Source organism: Tamandua tetradactyla, chromosome 15 (assembly GCF_023851605.1).
Source record: "Tamandua tetradactyla isolate mTamTet1 chromosome 15, mTamTet1.pri, whole genome shotgun sequence".
NCBI classification, from domain to species: domain Eukaryota; kingdom Metazoa; phylum Chordata; class Mammalia; order Pilosa; family Myrmecophagidae; genus Tamandua; species Tamandua tetradactyla.
This window is the reverse complement of record NC_135341.1, coordinates 28,799,444-28,824,548: the sequence shown is the minus strand read 5'-3', so window position 1 is coordinate 28,824,548 and position 25,105 is coordinate 28,799,444. Positions and strand designations below refer to the sequence as shown.

At 39.2% G+C, this 25,105-nt stretch overlaps 1 protein-coding gene and 1 long non-coding RNA gene across 3 annotated transcripts in view; one reads left to right on the top strand and one right to left on the bottom strand.

Annotated features, from left to right (window-relative positions):
• ERC2 (ELKS/RAB6-interacting/CAST family member 2) overlaps positions 1-25,105 on the bottom strand; it is an 865,607-nt gene that overhangs the window by 819,562 nt on the left and 20,940 nt on the right. Inside the window, exon 2 of the mRNA XM_077128970.1 lies at positions 12,584-13,376. Coding sequence (XP_076985085.1) covers positions 12,584-13,237 — 654 coding nt within the window. The 5' untranslated portion in view covers positions 13,238-13,376. The remainder of the gene's footprint in view (positions 1-12,583; positions 13,377-25,105) is intronic.
• LOC143657041 (uncharacterized) lies at positions 11,347-16,094 on the top strand. Of its 2 annotated transcripts, none has more exons than XR_013162726.1 (3): positions 11,347-11,579; positions 12,505-13,207; positions 15,479-16,094. It is a non-coding gene; the product is annotated as an uncharacterized LOC143657041 (long non-coding RNA). The 2 variants fall into 2 exon arrangements; XR_013162727.1 differs by having other exon boundaries at positions 11,347-11,522; positions 15,479-16,093.

The following is a 25,105-nucleotide window of genomic DNA, read 5'->3' as shown; positions in this document are numbered from 1 at the left end:
TCTAAAAGAATTCAAGATATTTGAAGATACAGGATTACTAGACTAAGGGGGATGGGGGCTGGAGGAACCAAAGCAGATAATTCTTTCCCACAACAATAATAAATCCAGTTTTACCTTTAATATCATCACTTTACAAAAATATGTTCTGTTTGCTCTCACTCCACAAAAGACCAAGTGAAAGTAAGGCATCAAGTGAGAAAAAGTATCAAGAAAAATGAAGATATAGTAATTATCCAATTAACTCAGGGTTTCTCAAACTTGTCCCTATTGACCTTCTGAGCCAGGTCATTCTCTCTTGCGGGGGCTGCACTGTACATTGTGGGATGTACCCCTAGTCTCTACCCACCAGATGCTAGTAGCATACCCGCCCCAGTTGTGATTATCAAAAATATCTCCAGACATTGCCAAATGTCCCCTGAAGGGCAAAATTGCCTCCCCCAGACCCCAGCTGAGAACAACAGCATTCACTCAATCAATGTCAGCCAAACGAGACAGTCCAAGTCCAGGCATGGGTCTATACAATGGGAAGTAGTGCCTCCATCTTCACTTCTCTCCTGAGACACAAAATGTCTGCACATCATCACTAAGATACAATCAAATGCTAGATTCCCAAAGAAACAGAGGAAACTGCACACATCAGAATGCTGTTGGTTGAGCTACCCCAGCTCTTGGCTGCATGCCCACACTCAGCCAAAATGCCTACTTCCCAAACTTTTAAAAATGCTTTCCACAGCTTTCAGAGGCTGACCTTCAGAACAGCTTTGTGTGTATGCGTGTGTGTGTGCGTGTGCGTATGTGTGTGTGTGTGTGCGCGCGCGTGTGTGAAGTCGAATTACAATTTTCCATATTCCTGCAAAGCCAAACCACTTATTGATTCCAAATGCCACCTGGGGGTGGTGGAAATTTGCACAAAGATGTCAGTGGACTACAAAACAAGAGCAAAAGAGCTCCACCTGTAACTAATTATAGGAACTGAAATTGTGTTCTGGACAGAAGAGACCAGATTCAGAATCTACCCCATCTGCTCTAGTTGATACAATTACCCGTTACTTTTCTCCTGTCGACATAGACTTGCTTCTTTCAAATCCTCTGAGGATGCTATCTATAGGGAATTTAATTAGGCAATGAATGTTTGGGGGGTGACCACTCTCTTTGCCTTCCCCTTTCTGAGCTTGTTTCAATAAATGCCTTTGGCCCAAGTAAGACTAGAATAATCTATTTGTTGAAATATTTGAAAATATTTTCTTTGCTTTAATGTGTATAGTTGCTTTCCCATCTCCAAAAAAAAGTGAGCCAGAGAGAAAATGGAAGATGGAAGTCATTTAGATCTCCTAAGGTATGGCCTACAAGAATGTTTATTTTCCTTCCACTAGCCAAGTCTTTCAGAAGAAAACCTGGGAATAAAAATCTACAAGGCTACTAATGTGGCACACATGACTGATTTTAGGGTTGACTGCAAGAGATTATTGAGGCAAAAACCAGCTGACATCTGTGACAAAGATGTATAGTTCACTCCAAATCAATCTCCTACATTCTAGCGAACAAAGAAACCAACTGTTGGCTCTGTGCCATCTCATCTGTCTTCAGAACCAAAGGAAGTTTTCACCTATCCATTAAAGTCATTTAAAATTGTATTTTCAGTCTAAGTAGGTCATTGTCTAAGTCTGGACCAAAGTTTTTCCAGCTTTCTGGGAAGGTAGACGAAACGTACAGTTCCCTGAAGAATGAAAGGAGTTTTAAGATGAGGAAAATGGACATTTTCATCATATAAGATTCAGTATTCAAGTTATGTTGTGGTGCTAAATAGTTTATTATTAGCCAATTCTGAAGTCACGTGGCTATTTAACTTCAGGAAAATACACACCCACCCCCACACCCACACTTCAATTTGGAGTTAAAATGAAAAGAAAAATACTTACACAGAGATGTGGCATATGATTAACTTTCTTAGTTACTCAGGTCTCTTGATATGACTCATATGTCCTTAAAACATGTGAAGAAAGAAAGTGACCGAAGGACAGCTCGATCCAGTGTGGTGGACATCTCTCTTTGTCCTATAGCATCATCTTGCCCTTTATCCCAGGTCCTTTAGAGAACTGCTCCTCTCCCAATATATGCAGTTCTAATAGGGTTGCCAGTCTCTGTAACCCCTTCTCACATCCCAGACACTCCCTCCCCTCCCCTGCCCCACACAATCACCAACTTCTGAAGGTAGAATATGACCAAAGCAGGACAAGAGTCCCACCATGAGTTCAAACAGAAGGGCTCTCTTGCCTTTTCAGTTGTGTTTTCAGTTCTCTTGCCTTTTCTCTTGGGGCACCTGCAACCAAGACCACACACCACATAAAAGAGAATATTAGGTTCATGCATAGACAAGAACCAGACACTAAGAACAAGAGATAAAGTGATGGGGAAAGGCAAAGTTCTACTATTGTTTGAGAACCTGGATCTAGTCAATCCCAAACTCCACATAAGAGTCTTTCTGCAATCTCTTACAGGAACCAATAAATCCACCTTTTTTGCATAAATGGGTTTTGAATAATGTTCTTTAGTCCCATTAAATTGGTAAGTGCATTTATTCATTCTTATGTGTAAGATCCTTCGAGATTTCATTTCACTTTACTGAAATGCACCTATTTTTTTTTGTTAGCCTGCTAGTAATTATTATGAATAATAACTTTCAATTAATGATTTCCTATAATGTTTTATCAGTTAGAAAAGTATTGAGTTACAAGTAATAGAACACCCAACCAACAGTGAGTGACTTAAACAACTAGGGGTTTATTTTCTCAAATGACAAGAAGTGTGGAGACAGGCTATTGCTGGTGCTGGTGAGCTGCTCAAAGGGGTCTCTGTGCTTGTCTTGGCCTTTCCTTCATGGTTACAATATGGCTGACACAGCTCCAGACATCATATTTACACTCAAGGCAGGAAACAAGGGGAAGGAGCATTGCTAGTGACAATTATTCCTTTTATCTGAAAAACAAAAGCCTTCCCAGAATCCCCCTTATATCCACTTGGATTGCATTGGCCAGATGCTTGAGGAAAGGAGGAGGCATCTGAAGATGGGCCATTAATCAGGAATCATTAGAATACTTTGGAAGGCCCAGCCACTAAAAGAACCTTTTATTGCACAGAAAGTGCTCATCTACCTTCGCAGGGCTCCTTCAGTGTCTTGCTTCCAGAGACGCTTCTGAAGCAACCTTTCCCAAATATGCCTTTATAGCCTTAGTTCAAGGGGTATTTATAGTTTGTGACAGATGAGATTGTCTTTCAGAAAATACTCTCTTTTCTCCCTCTCAGCCTTAACAAAGATAGACTTCTTTACCCTTCTACTTTTTTGGCTTAGCCATGTGACTTTCTTAGCCAATGAAATGTTAATGAAGATGATACACCAGAGGCTATGTGTTTGTGTGATTGGCTTTGACCCACCATGAGAAGACTAAGCCCTGGGTGGCCACTGGTCCAAAGAGACACATAGAACATACCTAAACTCAACTTTCAGTCCCAAAGTTCACACCAGACCAGCAAAGTTGCAGCCAGCCTGCATATATGTGAGGGAGAAATAAATTATTGTTTTAAGCCACTAAATTTTGGGTTGGTTTGTTACACAGTGTTATTGCAGCAATAGCTGCCTAATACAAAGGTGCTCAGTTTAAAACAGAGTTTCATGGTCACTTAAGACTGGGAGATTTTTCAGTTAAGTAAATTTAATAAACAATTTTTAACTGTAAGAGTTAGAGTTATCTCACTTGCAAATATACGTTACAAATTTCCCAAATAGGAGCATCTAGTATGTCGTGTCTCAAGCTTAAAACTCCCCTCGGAAATCCTTGTATTTCTGAACACACTTTGGAAATACTGGCTTTGAGAGATCCTTTGTTTCTCAGACTTAACGTATTATAAAGAGTGGAGCCTAGAAGAAGGTACTGGCATAATACAGATCCATCTCAGTGGGCAATATATCTAAGTCCTACCCACAAACCTGATGGGACCCAACTTATTGGGGCTCAGCCCTTGATTACACAATCACTCAATTCTCAAGGTGACTACAACTGCATTCAATGACAGACACCCCATCACAATGCAGCCATCTCACCACCTTCTCAATAAAGATAAAATAAATTCTGTCACCCACTTCCAATTGGAAAAATGGAAGTTGAATGACTCCTGTCAAAGTGGCCCTGCATTTACACAAATACAAGAAAATAATAATAAAGGGAACCTGGAAATGTGATCCATGTTGACTTTTCAAGTTACAGGCTCAAAATGAGAATCAATAAATCACATGTTGAAACTAGCTCAAAAACTCATCAATAACCCTTATTAATATTGATTTAGAGTGGATTATTTCCTATTTTGTTAAGCTAGAAATAGAAATTATCACATAACCATTGCTTAAAAGCTATAACAGTCCCCAGACAGGTTTACTTACACTTCTTAGGTTACATTTTGCTAATGACCTTGTCCCACTTCTGCACACACAAGATGGAGATGTTATATCTAGTACAATCTCCTAGTGCGTGATGCTATTTATATTCATGCAGATCCTTGGTTAGCCTTGCACAATTTAATAAAATATCTAAAAACTGCTTTATATACACTTAATTTATATAAAAAGTAAAAAAAAAATTAGTAATCGCACAAAATGTCTAACAATATGAAAAGCCACTAACTTGTAGCCACTAAACAAAAAGATGTTTTCCTTCTCTGATCACCATCATTCAGATAAATAGATTGGGGTTGTAAATGAAAATATAAGCCCACACACCTTTTAGATAAAATTGGGTCATACTATTTCTCTGTCATTGCATTCCACCCCAACACTACAGGCTATTAAAAATTTTTAACTGGCTGCTTCAAGTGGCAGCAGAATATCCATTCTTAATCTCTTTTCCAAACCACCAATGAACTCCCCAAAACACCAATGAACTGTGTCAATATGCTTACAGCATAGCCAGCCAGTCTACAGGTGTGACACTGAGGTCAAGAGTTATGACAGGCTCATGCCATTTGAAATAATAAGCTGTCCATAATACTCTACCTCTTTCTCTCCCACTCAGGAAAGCACATCATGAAACAAAAAAATCACAAATGATAGCAAAGGGTAGCTCTATATTTGTCCCCTCTGATTTATACAAATAAGCCAAAGTTTCCATATTTCAGCACTGCAATTCTTAGCAACAAAATTATATTATACTCATGCATATCTGCGTGGCTGAGAAGTGGGGCTTGAAAAGTGGAAAATTCATCCAGAAACCTGAGTATCAACCCTCTGAACATAATAAATTGTTCCACCTACCTATCCATTACCTCCAGGGTTCCAAACAATTGGAACCTATAACACAGGAAGGGTGCTGAACATCCTTCCTTAGATATGGAATTGGATTCAGCTTCCTCCGACAGAACCACAGGGATATCAAAATCTACTGCAAAGGGACTGTAGGAAAATGGCAGAGTAGGAAGTTCCAGGAATCACTCCCTCCATCAAAACAACTATTAAACAGGCAAGAACTATCTTTCAACTACTTTGAAGCTCTGGAGTCCAACAGAACACTGTAGAGCACCCACGGAAGAGCAAGAGGAAGAGGCTGGTAATAACAGCAGATACTAGTAAACTGCTTTTTCCATGAGGCGATTAGCATCGGCCATCCCCTCTTATGGCAGGCAGCTGTAGGGTCCAGTCCATGGCACAGCTTTACTGGTACAAGTTTCCTAAGATCCGAGAGGGAGGAAGGGGATGTTGGGGAACACAGTTCAACTGATGATCACAACTTTTGATTAGCTACTTTGGATTGCTGGGGACACAACCCTGAAAGTGACCATTGTTCTATCCCACTCCAGACAAAGGTGGTAGAAGAAACTTAAAGATAGCATGCATCCTCAGAGCTGTGGAGAACAGCTAAAGGGCTGCATTCGCTGGGCAGGTGTCTAATCAAGAAAAGCACAGCTTTGGGGAGCCATGGAAGTAGGTCCTGGTGCCCTTCTTGGCCCATCCTTCATTCCCTCTCCAAGGCAGTTTGGAGCCACTTGGGATCTCTTTGTGGGTCCCTGGCCTTGCTCCAGCTGGTAAAGACTGACTTGGGGAACTCCTCTCTGGCACACCCCCATGCCAGAATTTGCCCAGCAAGCAAAAGCAGTGTAAGAAACAACTGAGGTGGGTGGCTTGGGCAAAGTCTTAGCTGCTTTCAGTCCTGCTGTACAACACCTAAGAGAGGGAGAAGATCTCTTTTCTAGGAAGTAGAGGGTGTGTTCAAACTCTGTAAACAGGGAATCACCTAAGGTCACTAGCAAGTACAAGCCCAGGATAAGACACAGGCCCAGAGCAGACAGGAAGGACCCTGCACTTTGTACTCACCCTGAGCTGACTTTCCTGCAGGAGGGCTGAACTCTGATGGAAAGCACCAGTCAATGCAAAAGCAATTTGCAAAGATGGGGAAAGGTGCTTTCTGCTTAGGTTTTCTTGGTTTCGTTAGCTCCTGACACACAAGAAAAAGTGTTGTATCACTAACTGGATATAAACTCAAGAAACAAGCATCTCAGGGAATAAATCCCAGGGTTAACATTTTAAAATATTAACATGTACAGTGTGCAACAAAAGATTACAAGACAAATAAAGAAAATGGAAATGTTGGCCCATCCAAAGGAAGAGGATAAAAATCCAGAAAACATCAGTGAAGAAGACCAGACTGTGGACATACTAGACAAAGACTTTTAAAAAATTATCAATATGCTCAAGGAGAAGAAGGAGAATACAGAGAAAGAACTAAAGGATATCAGGAAAACAATGAATGAATGATATGAGAATCTCAATAAAGAGATAGAATATTTTTTAAAGAACCAAACAGAACTACTGGAGTTGAATAGCATGATAACTGAAATGAAAAATTCCCAGGAGGGATCCAACAGCAGATTGGAGCTGGCAGAAGAAATAATCAGTGAACTCGAAGACAAGACAATTGAAATGTGTCAGACTGAGCAGCAGAAAGAAAAAAAAAGTATAAAAACCAAAAATAGCATGAGACATCTGGTATATCATCAAAGCATATCAATTTATGAAAGAGAGAAAGGGGAAGAAGGGCTATTCAAAGAAAACATCCCAAATTTAATAAAAGACATAAACATGCACATCCATGAAGCCCAGAGAACACCACACAGGATGAATTTGAAGAAAAATATGCTTCATCACATACTGACCAAACTGTTGAATTTGATCAGTTCTGAGTTCTGAAAACTGCAAAAGGCAAACAATGTGTTATGTACAAGGACATTCCAATTAGATTAAGTGCCTATATCTCAACTTGGGCAAGCTTATCCTCTCTAGATTTTATTTTCAGCTGTAAAATGAGGAAAATTCTAGGACCTGCTTCAGATGATTGATGCAAATAATAATTAAGATAATGGATACAACACTATAAGTACAATGCCTAGACATAATAAGAACTTCAGCTTTATTTCATCAAGGCCTACTTTTTTTTTCTTCAGTTTTTGTTATTGTGAAAAACAACATACAGACAAAAAGCAATAAATTTCAAAGCACACTGCAATAATTAGTTGCTGAAAAGATTTCAGAGTTTGGTATGGGTTACCATCACACAATTTTAGGTTTTTACTTCTAGCTGCTCCAAGACACTGGAGACTAAGAGAAATCTCAATAGAATGATTCAGCAATCATGCTCATTTGTTACATCCTATCTTCTCTGTCATAACTTCACCTTCTCCTTTGATCTTTTTCCCAATCTTTAGGGGCATTTAGGCTATGCTCATTCTAACTTTTTCATGTTGGTAAAGGCTGTTGATAATATGGGGTAACGTAATGGAACTGGTTGATGTCCTATTCCAGTCTCTGGAGAGACTGGCTCCTCTGGGTTTCAGGACTTATCTGAAGACCCACTTTTTGACAAACATAAAAACCTCACTGGTAGGTATTTCTAGTGTTCCTCTATATCTGTTTCTTATCTCTTTCCTGGAAAAAGGAAAAGGCTGCCCCTCCCACCCTCTGCAACTCTATCTCTTTCAATCCAAGTAACAGAGAAGCTGATGTGCCATGACCATACACTCTGTTCCCCTCCCTTGAAACCATGCATCAAGTTGCAGGAAGCCTGAATCCCTGAGTCACTGCATGGAGAAGGGTTACTCTGGAGTATTACTCGACCTGCTTCAGACTTTAGGTGAATAAGAAATAAACCTCTAATGTGTTCAGCTACAGATTAGAGGTTTGTTTTTAACTGCAGCAGAACTTACCCTATCCTGACCAAATGATTTACCTTCTATAGGGGATCTTGACATACATCCAACAGGGGTGTGTGGTTTGAAGCTGTATGTACCCCATTCTTTTGGGTGTGAACCCACTGTAAGCAGGATCTTTTAGCCAGGCTACATCAGTTAAGGTGTGATCCACCTCATTCAGGATGGCTTTTAGTCAAAGCTGAAATCAGTGAAACTTGGAAGAGAAGGGAAAGACCAGCAGACACAATTGTGTGCCTTGCCATGTGACAGAGGAGCCAAGGATTGCCAGCAGCCATTCTTCAGGAAGAAAGCATTGCCATGATCATGCCTTGATTTGGATATTCTCACAATCTCAAACTGTAAGCTAATAAATTCCCATTGTTTAAAGCCAACCCATTTCATGGTATCTGCTTTGAGAAGCCTAGAAAACTAAAACAGATTTTGGTACTGAGAGAGTGGGGTGCTGTTATTGCAAATACCAAAAATGTGGAAATGGCTTTGAAAGTGGGTATGGGTATAGGCTGGAAGAATTGTGGCTGTTTGATAGAAAAAGCCTAAATTGATTTGAAGAGACTATTGGTAGAAATATGGATGCTAAATATACTTCTGATGAGGCCTTAGGCAGAAATGATGAACGTGTCATTGGAAACTGGAAGAAAGGTGATCCTTATTTTATAGTAGCAGAGAACTTGGAAAAATTAAGTTCTGATAATGGATAGAATGCAGAATTTGAAAGTGATGAGCTCGGATATTTAGCAGAGGAGATTTCCAAGCTAACTGTGGGAAATGCAGGCTGATTTCTCCTTGCAGCTTATAGTAAAATGCAAGAGGTAAGGGATAAGCTGAGAACTGAACTCCTAAGTAAAAAGAAACCATAAATTGATGGTTTGGAAATTCTGAGCTTCCAAAAAGCAAGTCCCCAGGGAATAGTGCTCCATGTGATGTTCAGCTGAAGGTGGATTCAGTCAGTCATTTCAGTGCAAGTCAGGATTGGAGGTGCATTTATTCAGGGAGGATCTATGGAAAATTCTTTTGTCTAATGGTTTGGACCCCTGTGTACTACATGTGAAACCAGCAAGTATTTTGTCAGATACATATGAATGGAAACACTGCTAGCCTAGACCAAACAGAACAGGAAAGGGACCAAATGAAGGAAAAATCACTTCAAGGGTAAGACCACAGAAACTGAGATCTGGACCGAAGGCATCTCCTCAGGTTAAGAGAGTAGTGGACCCACCATGTGTGTAGAAGGGATGAATATGCCCCAGCACTTGGAGAGGGTGGGGCTTCTGCTCCACTGTTCAGGAAAAGTGTCACCACCCCAGTTTTCTCAGATGCCTGGGGGACTGCAGAGTCTGGCTGCCAATGTTTGAAGAGGGTAGAGTCTAGAGCCTGGCTGACATCCTGATGCTTAAAGAGGGTAGAACCAACACCCCAGTGTTCACAGAAAGTATGGCCACTATACAAGTACTTGGAAGGGGAAGGGCTGCCACTTCATTGACCCAGAAGACAAAACATCGTTCCACAGATGACTCTGAGCTCTTGAAATCTAATGGAGTATGCCCTTCAGGGTTTCAGAATTGTTTGGGACCCATGACCCTTGTTTTCCTTCCAATTTCTCCCTTTGGGTATGGGAATATTTATTCTATGTTGCCCCTCTATTGTATATTAGAAGCAGCTAACTTGTTCTGTAGGTTTCACAGGTCCACAGACAGAGGGGAATTGTGCCCCAGGATAAACTACACCTATGTCCAATTCTGGTAAGATTTTGTACTTAGTATTGTTACTACTAAAGCTTTGGGGATATTTTGACGGAATGAATGCATTTTGCACATAGAAAGACCATGTCTCCTGGTGGTCCAGAAGGTAGAGTGTGGTGGCTTGAAGCTGTAGGTCCCCAGAAAAACATGTGGCAGAGAAGCCAATGATCACCAACAGTTGTTCTTTGGGAAGAAAGCATCACCTTGATGATGCCTTTATTTGGACATTCTCATGGCCTCAAATGTAAGCTAATAAATTCCCATTGTTTAAAGCCAACCCATTTCAAGGTAGCAACTTTGAGCAGACTAGGAAACTAAAACGGGGTGGGGGGGTAGAAAGGGTGCTTCAATTTTTAAAAAACACTTTTTTGTCAAACTTTACTTTCTCTAGTTTGCAATATGACATTACATTGCAAGTAAATTGACTTTTCAAACTGTTCCTGCTTCTTCCCCTTTATATTTGCTTTAACCAAAAAATAGAAACAATTATATTTTACTTGCGTTAATATACAGACTAATACTGGGGTATTCACTGGATCAGATGTCACTCAGTCACAAGTCACCCAAAGTGCCCAAAGTATCCTGTGACCTTGGTTTCAGAACAAGGAAGTGGTAATGGGAGCACCCTCAAGCATTTATACACTTCTGGCTTCTGAAACATTGCACAATCAAGTAGAACTATGGATGTTGCCTAGTTTAGACTGAACTAGCCCTCACAAAATGAACAAGAGACTTAAAATGTTTTTAGAAAGAACAAAAAGGACTTGCAGATCATTAAAATTATCTCAATACATTACTTATTTTACTTAATCTCTTCCATATTTGTTTTATCTTTGTGACTGTCATATAAGATGCATAATATGCTGGCACAGTAGCACAGCATTAATTTAAATAAATAAATATAATTGGAGGACTGTGCTCAAAAAATGTTAATGATAGGAGATTGAGCTAGAAGTGATTTTGGAGCTACCATTTAGAGAATAGCTCTCAAACTTTGGTCACCACTTGCATCATTTCTAAACTGCTTTAACCATTTTCCAAAACAACTCAAAAGAAAGGGAGAAAATGGCACAGAATTGAGGAAAAGCAAATTGCAGTTACAGGTTCACAAGAGCTTTGCAAACCAACAAAGTTAGGAAAAAGCAGAAACGATGTTGTAGAGCCCTAATGTGATTACAGAGGGAAGAACAAAGCTTTCTGTTCCAACCAAAAATCACATCTGAAAACCAGCAATGGCTCTATCAGATAATCAAAGGGATAAGGTGCTTCCTTTCTACACACAGAAGGAAAGCAAAGAGCAGGCTCTCAATAAAGATCACAAATGTTTCCACGGTTGCTTGGACTCCAGTGGAGTGGTAGTCAGGGAAACAGACCAGAGGACCAGCAGATGCTCCAAAAAACGCAGAGCGCTTCATTAAATCAACATCAAGACCAATTATCGGAGAATCACTAGTTCAGCCCAAGTTAGAGTTATCTCAAATTTCTATAGAAAGTTAAGCAAATTTTTCAAACAAATGAAGTTCTCAGAGCACGGTCAGTACCAGGAAATGATTTCTCCTCTTTCAGCACCTATCCCACTAACAATAAGAGGTAAATCTGGGATTTAAACTCAGATTGATGTCTGACTCCAAAGCCCTTATAAAAATAGCAGTATTTATATAAAATGGGCCTCACAGAATAGATAGGATTTGAAAATGAAGACTGACTGAATCTGAAGGGAAACCTGGAGTGGTGGGGGCACACTGTGAGGGCAGATGAAGGTGGTATCAAATAAGGCCGGAAAGGCTAGTTCAGGCTCTTCCATTGGATGGAACCGTCCACTCAACCAACCAGACGAACTTTATTCTGGAGGAAATGAGGAATCATTGAGGGCTCTTACAAGGGGAATAGTAGACACTGAGAAAACTAATCTTGCTATATAACATGGAGGATGGATCAAAAAAGAATAAGAAGGTGCCTTTCACATAGTAGGTGCTCAATTAATACTGAATGAAATGATAGCAGAAAGAAGGTTACATTTTATTGAATTTCTCTAATATTAAGCACATTCTACCCAGTTACATTTAATATTATTCAGTTAGCTATTCACTCAATCTAGAAGGAAATAATGCTGCTGTTGCTTCAAAAAAATCAATTCACCAGTTAAATGTGACCCTCTAAATGTTGCTGTTAAAGTGTTTACTCTTGCAGAAATTAACATTCCTTCTTCTATTCAGAGGGAAGTATATCTGAACTGCTGCTGCAATTGCTGAAAAAGAAAACAAAATTAAGCAAGTATAAAAGTTAGGCAATAAAGAACGATTCCCCCTCCTCGGTAAGGTTACTGGAAAGGTTATTGGAAAATAAGGAAATCATAAGCCATGATTTGACTTCATAAATTTGTTTTATTTTTGTGACTGTCATATAAGGCATTTGACAAATATAACCTTATATTTCTTAGGCCCTCTTGTAGCCTCCAAATAAGACACTACTAGGCCATAACCTTCTTGGAAATGCCAAACTTTCTTCTGCACAGGTCGTGGGACCATCTGCAGAGCATCAACTACTCAGCAAGAAGCCAAGGCTGAAAAACATTGAGATGAGTCATAACCTACCTGATTTTCTTCATGGGAAACCCTCATTTGCTCCTTGAGGACAGACATTCGGGCTGCCTCCTCTTTCCTCAAGACTCTCTCCTTCTTGAGCTCAGGACTCCAGAAGGTTTTAATACTGTTCATGGAAGATCCCAGCTTGCTGTCCTTAATATCTAGCTCTTTCCGGAGGAGGTCATTCTCTCTCTGAAGTTCTTTGAGCTGGGCTTGAAGATCTAGCATTGTGCTATCCCTTACCTGCCTCAACATGGAGGGGACCTGGTGGGGGTGGTGATGAGATGAGGTGAGACCGCCATGTTGATCCGTGTATGAGAGGACATCTGTGTGGGAAAGTCCAGCAGAAGCAATATTGGGACTGCTCCCCATGGCTGTGACTCGACCCCCATATACAGCTCGATTAGTGGCCCTTCCCAGAGTCATGGTGCCCTTTGGATAAGTTGTGGAAGCCACCCCCTCATGGTCACTCAGATACATGGGTCCAGACGTGGCATAGGCTGCATTAAGGGACTGAATATTCTCCATAGACAGAGTCTTGCCTGTTCCTCCACCTCCCCCACTACTTGTTCTTCGGTGGCCCAAACGAGGAGACCTTGGCAAACGAGGTGATCTGGAAGGACTCCCTTCCAGGTTAGTGATTGTTCTCGCACTTCCATACATTTTTCTTCTACTGTAAGGTGTTACTGAAGAGAAGAAATGCTATACTAAGTTGGGATTAAGCCAATATTTCCACTGTTAGCTGGAATTTTCACTGCATTCTTTTCACAGTCTATATCAGGAAATTACTTCAATCAGAGATCTGCAAAATGAGAAAAAGAGTAATAAGAACAAACTTCTTTAGAAACCTGATTATAACTGCTATTACAAATTATAATAATTTATAATACTGCTGGGATAATTTATTAGGAATGATCCCCCTCCTCTATAAGGTTACGGGAAAATAAGGAAATCATAAGCCATAATTTGACCTCAAATTTGTTTTATCTTTGTGAACATCATATAAGACACTGACAAATATGACCTCATATTTCCTATACCCTCTTATAGCCTCCAGATAAGACACATACTAGGTCACATTTATGAGGTCAAATTATGACTTATGATTTTCTTATTTTCCAGTAACCTTACAGAGGTGGGGGTCATCATGCCTCATTGCCTAACTTTTATACTTGGTTTTATAAACGTTTATAATAGTATAAACTGCTGTTTTAAAATACATATAGATAGATGATAGATGGATGAAGGTAGATCAGGTCACAACTATAAATTATATTTAAAAAGAAAAAACTTTACTTATTACATGCAAACATTTTATAAATTCTCCACACCCCACCCCCAAGCAAGGTAAAAACTTTTCAGAGCCTAAAAAAAGAAGCTCGTTTTTCCTTAGGAAAATGAAACTCTTCATTTTGGCTTGGGCTAAATAAGAGCTGGGACTTACAAAAAAATTATCATACAGTTCCCCATCACCGAGACCTTAGCTTTAAAAACTATCCTTCCCCAGGGGCATGACCTTCTCCATAAGTAAATCCAAGAAGCTACTGCTTCCCACTATGTCAAATACTCAGCAAGCATGCTGCACCCTGGCAAGCATCACTAATCCATCACAGTACTCTTTTCCACTAGGTTCAAAACTCTCCTCAACATAGTACTCTAGATGGTTTACAACCAATCAGCTGGCCCTAACAGCTGAGTTGAATCTATCAGCCACCTTAGAGCTAGGAGAACAAGGGGTGGCTCTAACAATGTGGCTCTAACAATGCCTACATCCTGATCTTAAATGCCATCACCTGAGACAGTGATAATCCCTCTTACAGGCTGGACTTTGAGAACTTCTTTCCCATTTTGATTGACTGTAATATTCATATTAACCACTCACACCTGTACAGAACAGCACAGAGGAATAGTACCGTGTTAGTGTGCCCAATCCCATAACCCCTGAACTAGTAGAAGGTCCCTCTCCTGGTTACACTTGGGCAGATTTTATGTATCCAGGGTTACAGAGTTGTGATTATTCCTTCAATGGAAGGATACACATGCCCTTAAGGGGGTGGCATTATGGCCTCCTACTCTTCCTCCTGGGATATTTTGAGCATACTTTATTTTTCTTCTGCTTTAAGACTAATAACAAGGCTAAGAGAAAAGAGTCTACAGAGCAGCGAACCAGGTTCAAATCTCCCCTCTAACACTAACTAGCTGAGTGACTCCAGGCAAATTACTTAACTATCAGCTTCCTTTGTCTAGTCTCTAAAACGAAAGTAATATCACTTAACTCATAACATTATGAAGAATAAGTGAGCTGATGTTTATAAAACATCTAGTTTGGTGATTTGCACAGAAGAGACATTCAACAGTTTTGGTTGGTAGTGTTTTAATAAGTATATTTTTACCTGCCTTCTCCCACCTTTCTAGTAATACCATCTCTCTTTTCTGTAAAGAAATTGTTCCCAACCCACTACTCTTATTCCATAAGGTTTGAGGAAGGCTGACTCCCTCCACTCTATCCTGGTGGTACCAGGGGTGGGAACATAAACCAGACCAGGTCAATAACCCAGGCCAGGCCAATCCTTATATTCCAGCCCCCAGACATGGTAACTGGTTTGGGATCGACCTATGACCTACATTGGTCCAAAAAGACTCCATACCATGACCTTAGCTAGAAAACTGGGAAACAGCTAGGATTATTTGCTTTCAAGATGAGGCTATTGTGTATCACATGGAAAGGGCCTCTCTGAGAGTGTAACTATTACAAGGAAAGCAGAGTCAAACAAGGAAGGGTGTGAGACCAAGACAGATGAGATCTTTTAATACTCTGGATCCAGCACTGACAGAAGCTACATCTATCCACAGGTCATTTTGGTTTCAAATGCATTAACAGACCAATTCTTTGTCCTTTCCTAGATCTACATCCTTGGAGGAACCCTTCCAGCCTGGCTCTGGGTTCAGCCACGTGTCTTGCTTTGACCAACAGGGTGATAACAAATGTGAATCAAGCAGAGTCCTGATATAATGCATGTGTGTTTCTTCTCTCACTCACTTTCTTCTGCCATAGCAATTAGAATACACCCCATCTAGCCTGTTGGAAGATGAAAAACACAAATCAGAGCCCAACAGCCAATCAGTCAATCAACCCCAAGATGTGTGAAGAAGCTCAGTCAAGATAAGCAGAGCTGCATAGCCAACCGATAGCTTGCATGAGCGAGTCCAGCTGCGCCCACACTCATAGGCTAAATAAATGCCTCCTCTAGTAACTCATTGATGTTTTGCAGTTGGTTGTTTTGAAGCATTACTGGGGCAACGAATAACTGATACATTCGCCAGTAAGTTTCCTTTTTTGCTTCTTTTGATTTGAGGTGGGACTTCTATGACATACTTTAAAGAGTCCTCACACATAGTATGAAGAAATGTTTTCCAGAAAGGCTTCCCCTTTCCCTAAAGGGTCTAAAAGAATATGCAGGACAGGCCACAGTGGCTCAGCAGGCAGAGTTCTAGCCTGCCATGTCTGAGACCTGGGTTCGATTCCCAGAGCCTGCCCATGCAAAAAAAAAAGAAGGAAAATAAAAGAATATGCACCTGTTTCCAACTAAAAAACTCAGTTTCAAATGTTTATGTTGCTCGGAATTTTGTTTTATTTGGGAATACACAAAATCATTTTGTTTCTAAAATGTGTGAAAGATTCTGTTCTTTAAAGAAAACAAAAGGGAATCAACATTTCCATCAATAAGAAATTACACAAATGATGAGAGAGACATACATTCAGTGAAACAGGGTACTAGCTACATGAATATGTAATGAGATGGAAAGATGCTCATGACATACTGGTAGCGGGTGTGGGGGGGCACAGACAACCAGATATTTTTATGGTTTACTGACATTTTTGTGAAACACATACAGACCCACACATACACACACACTAACTTACAGAGAAGACTGGAATAACATACATCAAAATGTTTACAGTAGTGGGGTTCCAAGTGGTTTTCATTTTCTTACCTTTGTTTATTTGCATGATCTAAAGTTTTATAATAAAGATATGTCGTTTTTAATAAGAAAATGCAATTTAATTTTTGGAGGGATGGGGATATATTTTCTTGACTAATTCCAACAGCTAATTGAGTTTATCTTTGCTATGCCTAGAATCTAGGTATCTAGGTCCTAACTGACACCACTGGCCCACCATTCACAGTTATCTTCTTTCTTAGAAACAGTGATGAAATCTAATATATCTTCTCCTACCTTCTTCCCTTGAGTCTAGATGTAGACATTTCTGAGTTCTCTGGTTAGGTTTGATATCCCCAATTCAAATGCATAAAATTAACACCCAAAGATTTAATTTTCAGTGATTTTACCAGCTCAGGTAGTCAAGGCTTTGGAGAATTAAAGCAACCAACAAATAAAAAGTAGATTCAAAAACTTTTCTGAACCACACACAAAACATACACATGACATATAATATACATAGATTATTTTTTTTAAACAATGTTTCCTTATTTGAAAAGTAATACAATGTTGGCACTGGCCTACAGTGTCCTTGGACTCTCCCTGTACAGGTTTAACACCAGGTTTACACTGCCATCATAGAGTAGACTGAGAAGTTTTCCATTTTTCATATGCTCTGGAATAGTTAGCACAGCATTAGTTTGCTCCATTCCTGAAATGTTTGGTAGAACTCATCCATTAAATGGAAGGGCCTTGAGTGTTGATTACCTTTTCTCTTTTGCTGTGTTTATTGTTCTATTCAGGCTTGTTGCCTATTTCGTGTCAGTAATGATCACTAAAACATTCCTTCAGAAACAATCCATTTTCCAGTTTTATTGGTATTGATTTATATAACTTTTCCTTAAAGTGTTTTAAGTCACCTCCAGTTTTATGTCCCCTTTCTCATTCCTAATGTTACTTGCTTTTTTGTTTCTCTTAGTGACAGTATAACAAATATCTGTGTATTTTCTTAGTGTATATACATGCAGCTTTTTGTTTATTGATACATTTTACTGTTTTCCTTTTCACCTCTGTATCATTAATAATAATTTCTACTTCCTTTGAGTTTATTTTTGCTTTTATGCACTGAATATTCATTTATCTTCAGTCACATTTTCTGATGAATGCACGTAAGATTATATACTTTGACTACATATTGTAGGATTGTACATGTAGAACTATCACAGCCATTTGTAAATAGCTTGTTATTTTTCTTTTGAAATTTTTTTCTATCCCAGGAAATATTCAGAAGGATATACTTAAATACCAAAGTGAATAGAAGTTTTTAGCTACCATTTTGTAGTTAATTTTATGGCACTGTGATCATGGTCACAGAATATAATACATATGTTTTCCAGTCTTTGAAATCTTTCTAATTGGCCTAATAAGTGATCAGTCTTCTTAATTTTTTTAAAAAATTAATAAATCCTTGTTATAGAAAATTTAGAAAATACAAATACGTATAAAGAAGAAAATAAAAACCCTCTTAATCATATCACTCTTAGACAACCTCTGTTAATAAACTGATACTGTTGCTACCCATCCCTTTTAAGTGTGCGTGTATGTGTGTATATAACACTTGTACTCTCCTTATTCCTCAATGTTTTATTCTTAGCATCATCTCTTTTTCAACTTAACATATGTACCACGAAATGCTTTTATAAAACATGATTTTTATTGGCCACTGTGAGTCTACAAAGATGGCCAGTAAAATCTCTCCCCTTCATAAACATAATTGTCTCCCCTCCCATCAAAAAACGGAGTCAACTTCTCTTCTCCAGGAATCTGGTCTGACCTTGATACCTGCTCTGACCAACAGAGGCAGCGTAAGTGCCACTGCCGCTTCTAACCCAGTCCTAAACAGACCTGGAAGCTTCCATTTCTGCTCTTAAAACCCAGCCATCATAATGTAAGAAAGTCCAAGCCATGTTGCTACAAAAAGAGGTCATACAGAAAGGCCCTGGAAGATGAGACCCCACACGGAAAGAAAGCCACATAGGGGGAAACTGAGGCACCCAGCTCACAGCCAAAACCAAGGCCCCAGAATAGGCAGACAAACAACTAGACTTTCCAGCCTAGCCCAGCCACCACCTGAGAGCAGCTGCATAGTTGACAGCCAATAATGCATCACAGAAGGACCACCCAATCAATCCACAGAGTGGTGAGAAATAGTAAATCATTATTTTAAGTCACCTGAGTTTTAGGGTCATTTGTTACACAGCAGAAGAAATGGAATACCTATTAATGTTGTATGGTTCTCTAATCATTTACTTAATCAAGCACCTAAAGTCAGGCATTTAGGTGATTTAATTTTTAGAGTAGATAATATAATACATATCCTTTTTGATAATGTATACCCCTTATTACTTCCCTAGAATAAAGCTCTGAAAGTAGAATTATAAGATCAAGAGATATGAATACTTTTAAGGCTCTTGATGCCCATTATCAAAATTCCTCCCCAAAATGCTGAAACAATTTACACTCACCCTTTCACCCTCAGCTCTTTTCCCTCCAGAATTTCTAACTTTCTACTCCCAGCTTATCCTAGAAGCCAGCATCTCTTCCTGAGGATACTAAAAATCTCTGAACACCCCAACTCAGAAACTCAGTTTGCATAATAAGCAAATACCCAAGTATTTATTAAGTACCAATAATAGACAGCTCTGCTTCAGGCCAGCATTTCCTGAAAACTTTGGGAAATGCTCAGATAAACAAGGCTAATGGGGTTTTAACATTTTACCAAGATGGCTCAGATCTTTAAGATACGAATATGTATCGTGTCTATCCCCAAAACAAACACAGAACATAGCTTTATCCAAATTTATTTGATAAGAACATAATTTTCCCTTCAAAAAACCTGCAAATGTTTCCCTGAACATAAGGACTATTCATATGATAAATAATTTTTAATCATCAGCTCTGGGTTGAAAACTGGGAATAAAGCAGTGATTCACAGACATCGCTTCTTTGTGGAGTTTCATCCACTGGAATGGGCTTTTTCAGACAGAACCCTCTTCATCTCAGATAACAGGGTTAAGGAAAAGAAAATTACAGGAACTAAGAACCACTTTAAGGACAGGGACGTGACACTGAATGAAAAGAATCAGAACGGACTGACCTCTCTGGGGGAAATACTGAAGATCAAAATAACGAGTGGTTGGAGTTTGGGTCCTAGTACACCAGGAAATAAACACCATTCTGCATTTATTTTTCAAATACTCAATAAAGAAGCCAGAAATTTAAAAAGACACAATTTGGCCATTACCAGGCTCCATGTCGAAAAAGCTGAGGAAGCAGACTTATGTTTCCTCCACCAAGATCACAGGGGACAAGAGGTATTAGTACAATTCCACAGAAGTCATCAAATCAAATGAGAACTTCAGAGGACATCAAAATGATAACAGAGTAATTTCTTCACCACTATATAGCTGCTTCTTACAAGTAAATTTTAAGTATAACCAAGATCAACTTGGTTCAACACTTTATTTTGGGATCAGTCCCGTCTAGCAAATTTGCAAAGGTCAGGGATAGTTTCTGAAAGCTGAAGCACACAGTGCTGTCGATTTCATAGGGTGGGAAAGGCCCCATGGACAAAGTAAGAAGAGGTGTGCAATGCCTCTCATGTCCTCCCAAGCCGCGTGATTCCCACTTGTTCTACTGAGTCACTCGCAACCCCCCACCCCCAGCTGTGTTTAAATTCCCTGATATATTTTTAGGTACTTGTTTTGACACTCCAGCTTTTTTTTTGGTTGTCTCCTAATTTCTCCTCCACCCTGATTTTTTTTTTAATCTAGTAAAATGGATACCTAAGAAAGAACAAAAAGATCAACTTGGTTCAACAATCAATAATGCAACGATGTCTTCTATTCCCCATTACTAACCTCAAGAAAAACATTTCTAACTGTTTCCACCCAACTAAAAATGCATTATAGGAACTAAGACAGCAGTTAAGATCTTCTTGTTTTAAACACTACTGTTAAGGCAAGATGGGTTCAACCATTGGGCTTTCTTTTAAATTCTATAAAATACTTGCTGATCTTACATAATTGTGATGTGCAACAAAAAAGAATGATAAACTGTTAATTACATCAAATTCTTGGCAGAAAGAGACAAATGGCGAGTATGACAATTCAGAAATTAATTGCACACTTTTCACTTTAAAAGCCCCTGTGTATTAAATTCAGAGTCTGTTTAAGGCTTAAATACAAAATAAAATAAAATATGGTTTTATGAACCTATGAGAATGCTTTCTCTAATTGCACATAGATTCATACATAAAATATGCACTCTCTTAAAAAACTGTAGGACTCCTGAACAAAAAACTCAGAAGGGAAAAAGCTCGGGAAAGCCATGATTCCCGTCTACCTCAAATATCTCAGACTCTCATGGTCTGAAATGATCTATTTTAAGACAAAAGCAGTTCCTGCTATCTGCTCTAAATTAGGTTAAGTTTATTTCCACAGATCTCAGCCTTAGCCCATCACCTGAGCCCTGCTGACAGACCATGTGAGCTGAGATCACTATCTCCCAAGATTTTGCCAACTTAAAATATCTTTTTTTCTCTGATCAGCATCCCTAACTAAATTCTATGCCACAGACTAAATTTAATTCTCAAACCTTCCTAGAGGAAGACATGGTACAGAAAAGAATCAAGCCAGAAACGGGTGCCCATGAGCCACACCCTGTCTGTAGATGTGCTGTAGATGGCTGGCATGGTGCTCTTTAAAACTTTGATGTAGTTGCCAACGTAAAAAGAAAGAGGCATTAAAATCAAGATTCTGGTTTCTCCTGAAAAATCTTACAAATCTGACAATGTCAGAGCCACATTCCTACATGGCAATGATCGGCTGGAGTCAACCACAGCCGCCCCTTCAAGAAAGGACACGTACTCTCCATTTTGCCACAGTCCCTTCCACTTTCTATTACCTCACACTCAGCCTGATTCAAATCACTTTATGGGTGGCCCTTTAGGAATAGTCATTTAAATATTTGACTACTTCTCCCCAGATAAAAGAAGAACTTAAATAAGAATGCATTCTTCTTCATTACCTACTTCAAGTCCAGTACCAAATCCTAACAATCCTAGCTCCAAAATTTCTCTTGAATCTGTTGTTCTCTCATTTCCATTCTACCCCCACCACCCTACTGCACCAATGTGACTACTGCCTAAGCCGGCCCATACCTTCCCCTCTACTCTACTTTCCACACATCAGCCAAACTGTTTTAAGGTGCAATTCTAATCACAAACCATCTAATCTTGGTTCCCACTTAAAACCCCTCAAAATTTCCCAGTGCTCTTTGGACAAAGATCAAAACCCTTCCTGGGCCTAAGGCTGCTGCCAACTGCTCCAGACTCCTCTCTTAGTTCTCTCTCCCTCACTGACTCTGTCCAGTTCTTTCTGTTCAAATGCATCAAGTCACTTCCTGTCTCATAGCTTCACAAATGCTGTTCTCTTTGCTAGATTAATTTCTTTTTATTGTTAAGGCTACAGTATTGGATAACATACCTTCCACACGGCCTTTTCCCATACAAATCAGGTCTCTTAGTTATAGTCTCTCAAAGTAGAATGAGTTTTTTCATGGTCTACACCATGAAAAAAGACACCTGGTATCTTATTTAATAAGGGAAGCTAACTTTGTCTGCAATGTCAAGGGTTTTCTGAGTGGCCCTCTTGTTTAGGCTAATGTAGATGACTAGATAGCCTCAAGCCTTCTGGGGAGGGTGTAAGAAAATCTTCTGTAACCCAATCAGTGCTATCCCTCCTCAGATTCCTGGTCTGAAAAATGGAAAGCCATGGAGGAGAGGAATCACTATGCCTAAGGATCCTGGCAACTTTGGGAACCAAAGTCCCTGTTGGTCAGGATTCAGAGTAAATGAGATCTGGAGGAGGGAATGAGTATGGTTGCAAATAAGGCCAGCAATTAAATAATTATTTCAAGGAAATAGGGAGGGCTAGGCTAGTAACCAAGACTGAAGACAAGTGGCCCAGGAGCTGTGGGAAAACCCAGATAAGCATACACACCATGTGGCTGAGGGCAGGGGCTCCTCCAGGCCCTGTCCTGCTGTGTGGAGCCCAGGCAATGCAGCCCAGTAACTGTGCACAGAATGGTAAGTCATGGGAAAGCTCATTTGTCCAAAGCAGAATTCCTGAGGCAAGGTTTTGCAGATGGTTCATTTGAAAGGTGAAATATTGCAAGGGGAGTTTGGCATTAAGACAAGGGAGTCAATATAGGGTACATTTTCAAGGAGGTTTCTGTTATGGGAGACTGGGCTCCATCCTGCAAAAGGATCTCTGAGAAACAATCCAGAGAAAGCCTCGGAGTTAATACCGCCAGAAGGGCAAGGAATTCATTCATCAACTTTTTTGAATATTTTAAAGAATGAAAGCTAATGCTTTAAGGTCATTAAATTTCCACCATATCAATGAAATAACTTCAATGGAAGTTATGTGACCATTCTGTCACTGTAGCCAGAGAGGAGACACAGTGTTTTAATAAAGGAAAGGGGGGAGGGCCAGATCCCCATGGAACCTTATCTCTAATTTCTTGATATGCAACCCTGAACAAATTACTTCACCCCTCTGACCCTCACTTTTCTCATCTGTATAGTGGATAATGGCTGTACTTTTTACAGGCTTTGGGGGAGATCAAACGAGATGATACATGAAAAGTACTCCTCTAAGTGCCCCCCACACAGCTAATGTTTAATAAAAGCCAACAAAGATAAGCCCAAGGCTACTAGACATGGAACAGTGATTTTAAACCTCAAAATTGTCTCAGAATTCTCTGTCTGCTAAGCTTGTCAGACACTCCTAAGTTAAGCACAACCATCTGTTCAAAAATGCTTAAGACATCAACCTTTTTTAAAACTGGAGAGAAAAATGGGCATTTTCCTTTGATCTGCAGATTACAATATTATATATCTATAGGTGTTGAAAGTCCCAATAATAAGCCATCTAATCTTAAAATGCCATGATGATATGAATCAAAGAAAAAGAAGTCCAGTTTGGCTTAGCAGAAATTTTCAAAAATGCTTTCCTATCATTCACCAAGAAGCCGTCTGCCACTCAAACACGCCCATCTACACTTGACACTCTCCTGTAGTTTCCCCAAACTCGTTTTATAATTACTGTTTTCCATGTTGCATATTTAGCATGATTATACATTCGGCTGCCTTGGCTTCTATTTTATGGCAAGGTGCTCAAGTGAAGAGAACAGGCTTTATTCCATACTACAAGGTAAGGGCTCTCTGTATGCTGCAGTATTGGTTAACTGCTCTGCCCATTAATCATTTCATTTGTTTTCATTTCAAAGCCTATAAATTTACCAAAGTACTAAATTTAAAATCTGGCATAGCTAAAAGCTTTTGTTAAAGGAACATATTGCTATATAGTACATAAATAAATCTGCAAGTTAAAAATATGCAAAATCTTAAACGATAAGAAAAAATATATTAAAAATAATTTGAGATGCTAAATAAAATTAAAATAATTAGGGTTAATATAATATGTTGATTATAACAACATTATTCATTGCCTCATAAAATCTCATAAATGGAACAAATTAAACTGGCTACATCGAAGAAGTAAATAACTAAGGTTTCAGATTCATTTTTAAAACATCTGCGCATTTCCTTCAATCCGCAAATGTAAAATGTCAATTGGCATAGCTTTAGCTATAGTATACTTACAAAAAAAGAAAATTCAGGAATTACTGGGTCTTACACTAAGAAAATCCTCAAACTGTCAACTAACAGATGTTTCAGAGAAAATGATAGAAAGGTAGAATAACAACTCTACCCCATAGACCCCAAAATCTAATCGCACAATTTTTTTACACTTAAAATCAACATATAAGAATTATGTCTAAATAGCTTTTTTCTAGATAAGAAAAACATTATCACACACATGAGGAAAAAATTTTAGCAAACAATTATGCTACTCAGGGGGGAAAAAAAGACCACAATCAAAAGGAATGAAGGATGGCTCAGAAACAAGCATTCATCTATGGATTTTGGAAAGACTAGAAAGAATATTTATTCTCCTAACTCTGAGACCTCTCAAAAATATTACTAATATCCATGAAATAGCTGCAATGGAGATTTTTAGCAAGGATCAAATTTTAGGTGCTGAATGGTACTGAAAAACCCCTCTTAAAACGGAAAGAACAGTGAAGGAGAATTGGTAACTGCATTGTCATCAAATAACTGAATTAAATCTCTCAGTCAGTGAATGGATATGAGTAAGAGTATCTAATATAAAAATAAGTAACAAGGGAAATTACGGGACATGGCTCAAGTCAATTCAACAACTATTTCTAGAATACACATTTGATTATGGTTTCTGACTTTCCAGAGACCCACATCCCTCCACTCAAAGGGGGACTGAAGTCCCTTTATTAGAATTGACATGGGTAACCTTGGCATGTGCAAGGTTGCCAATTGTTTTGAACAAAGGAATTAGAAGGCCTTTCTGGGAATGATAGGGTGTGATCTCATATGGAGAGAGTCCTATGAAGGAAGACAAAGTGTAGTGCCAGAAAAGGGAATGC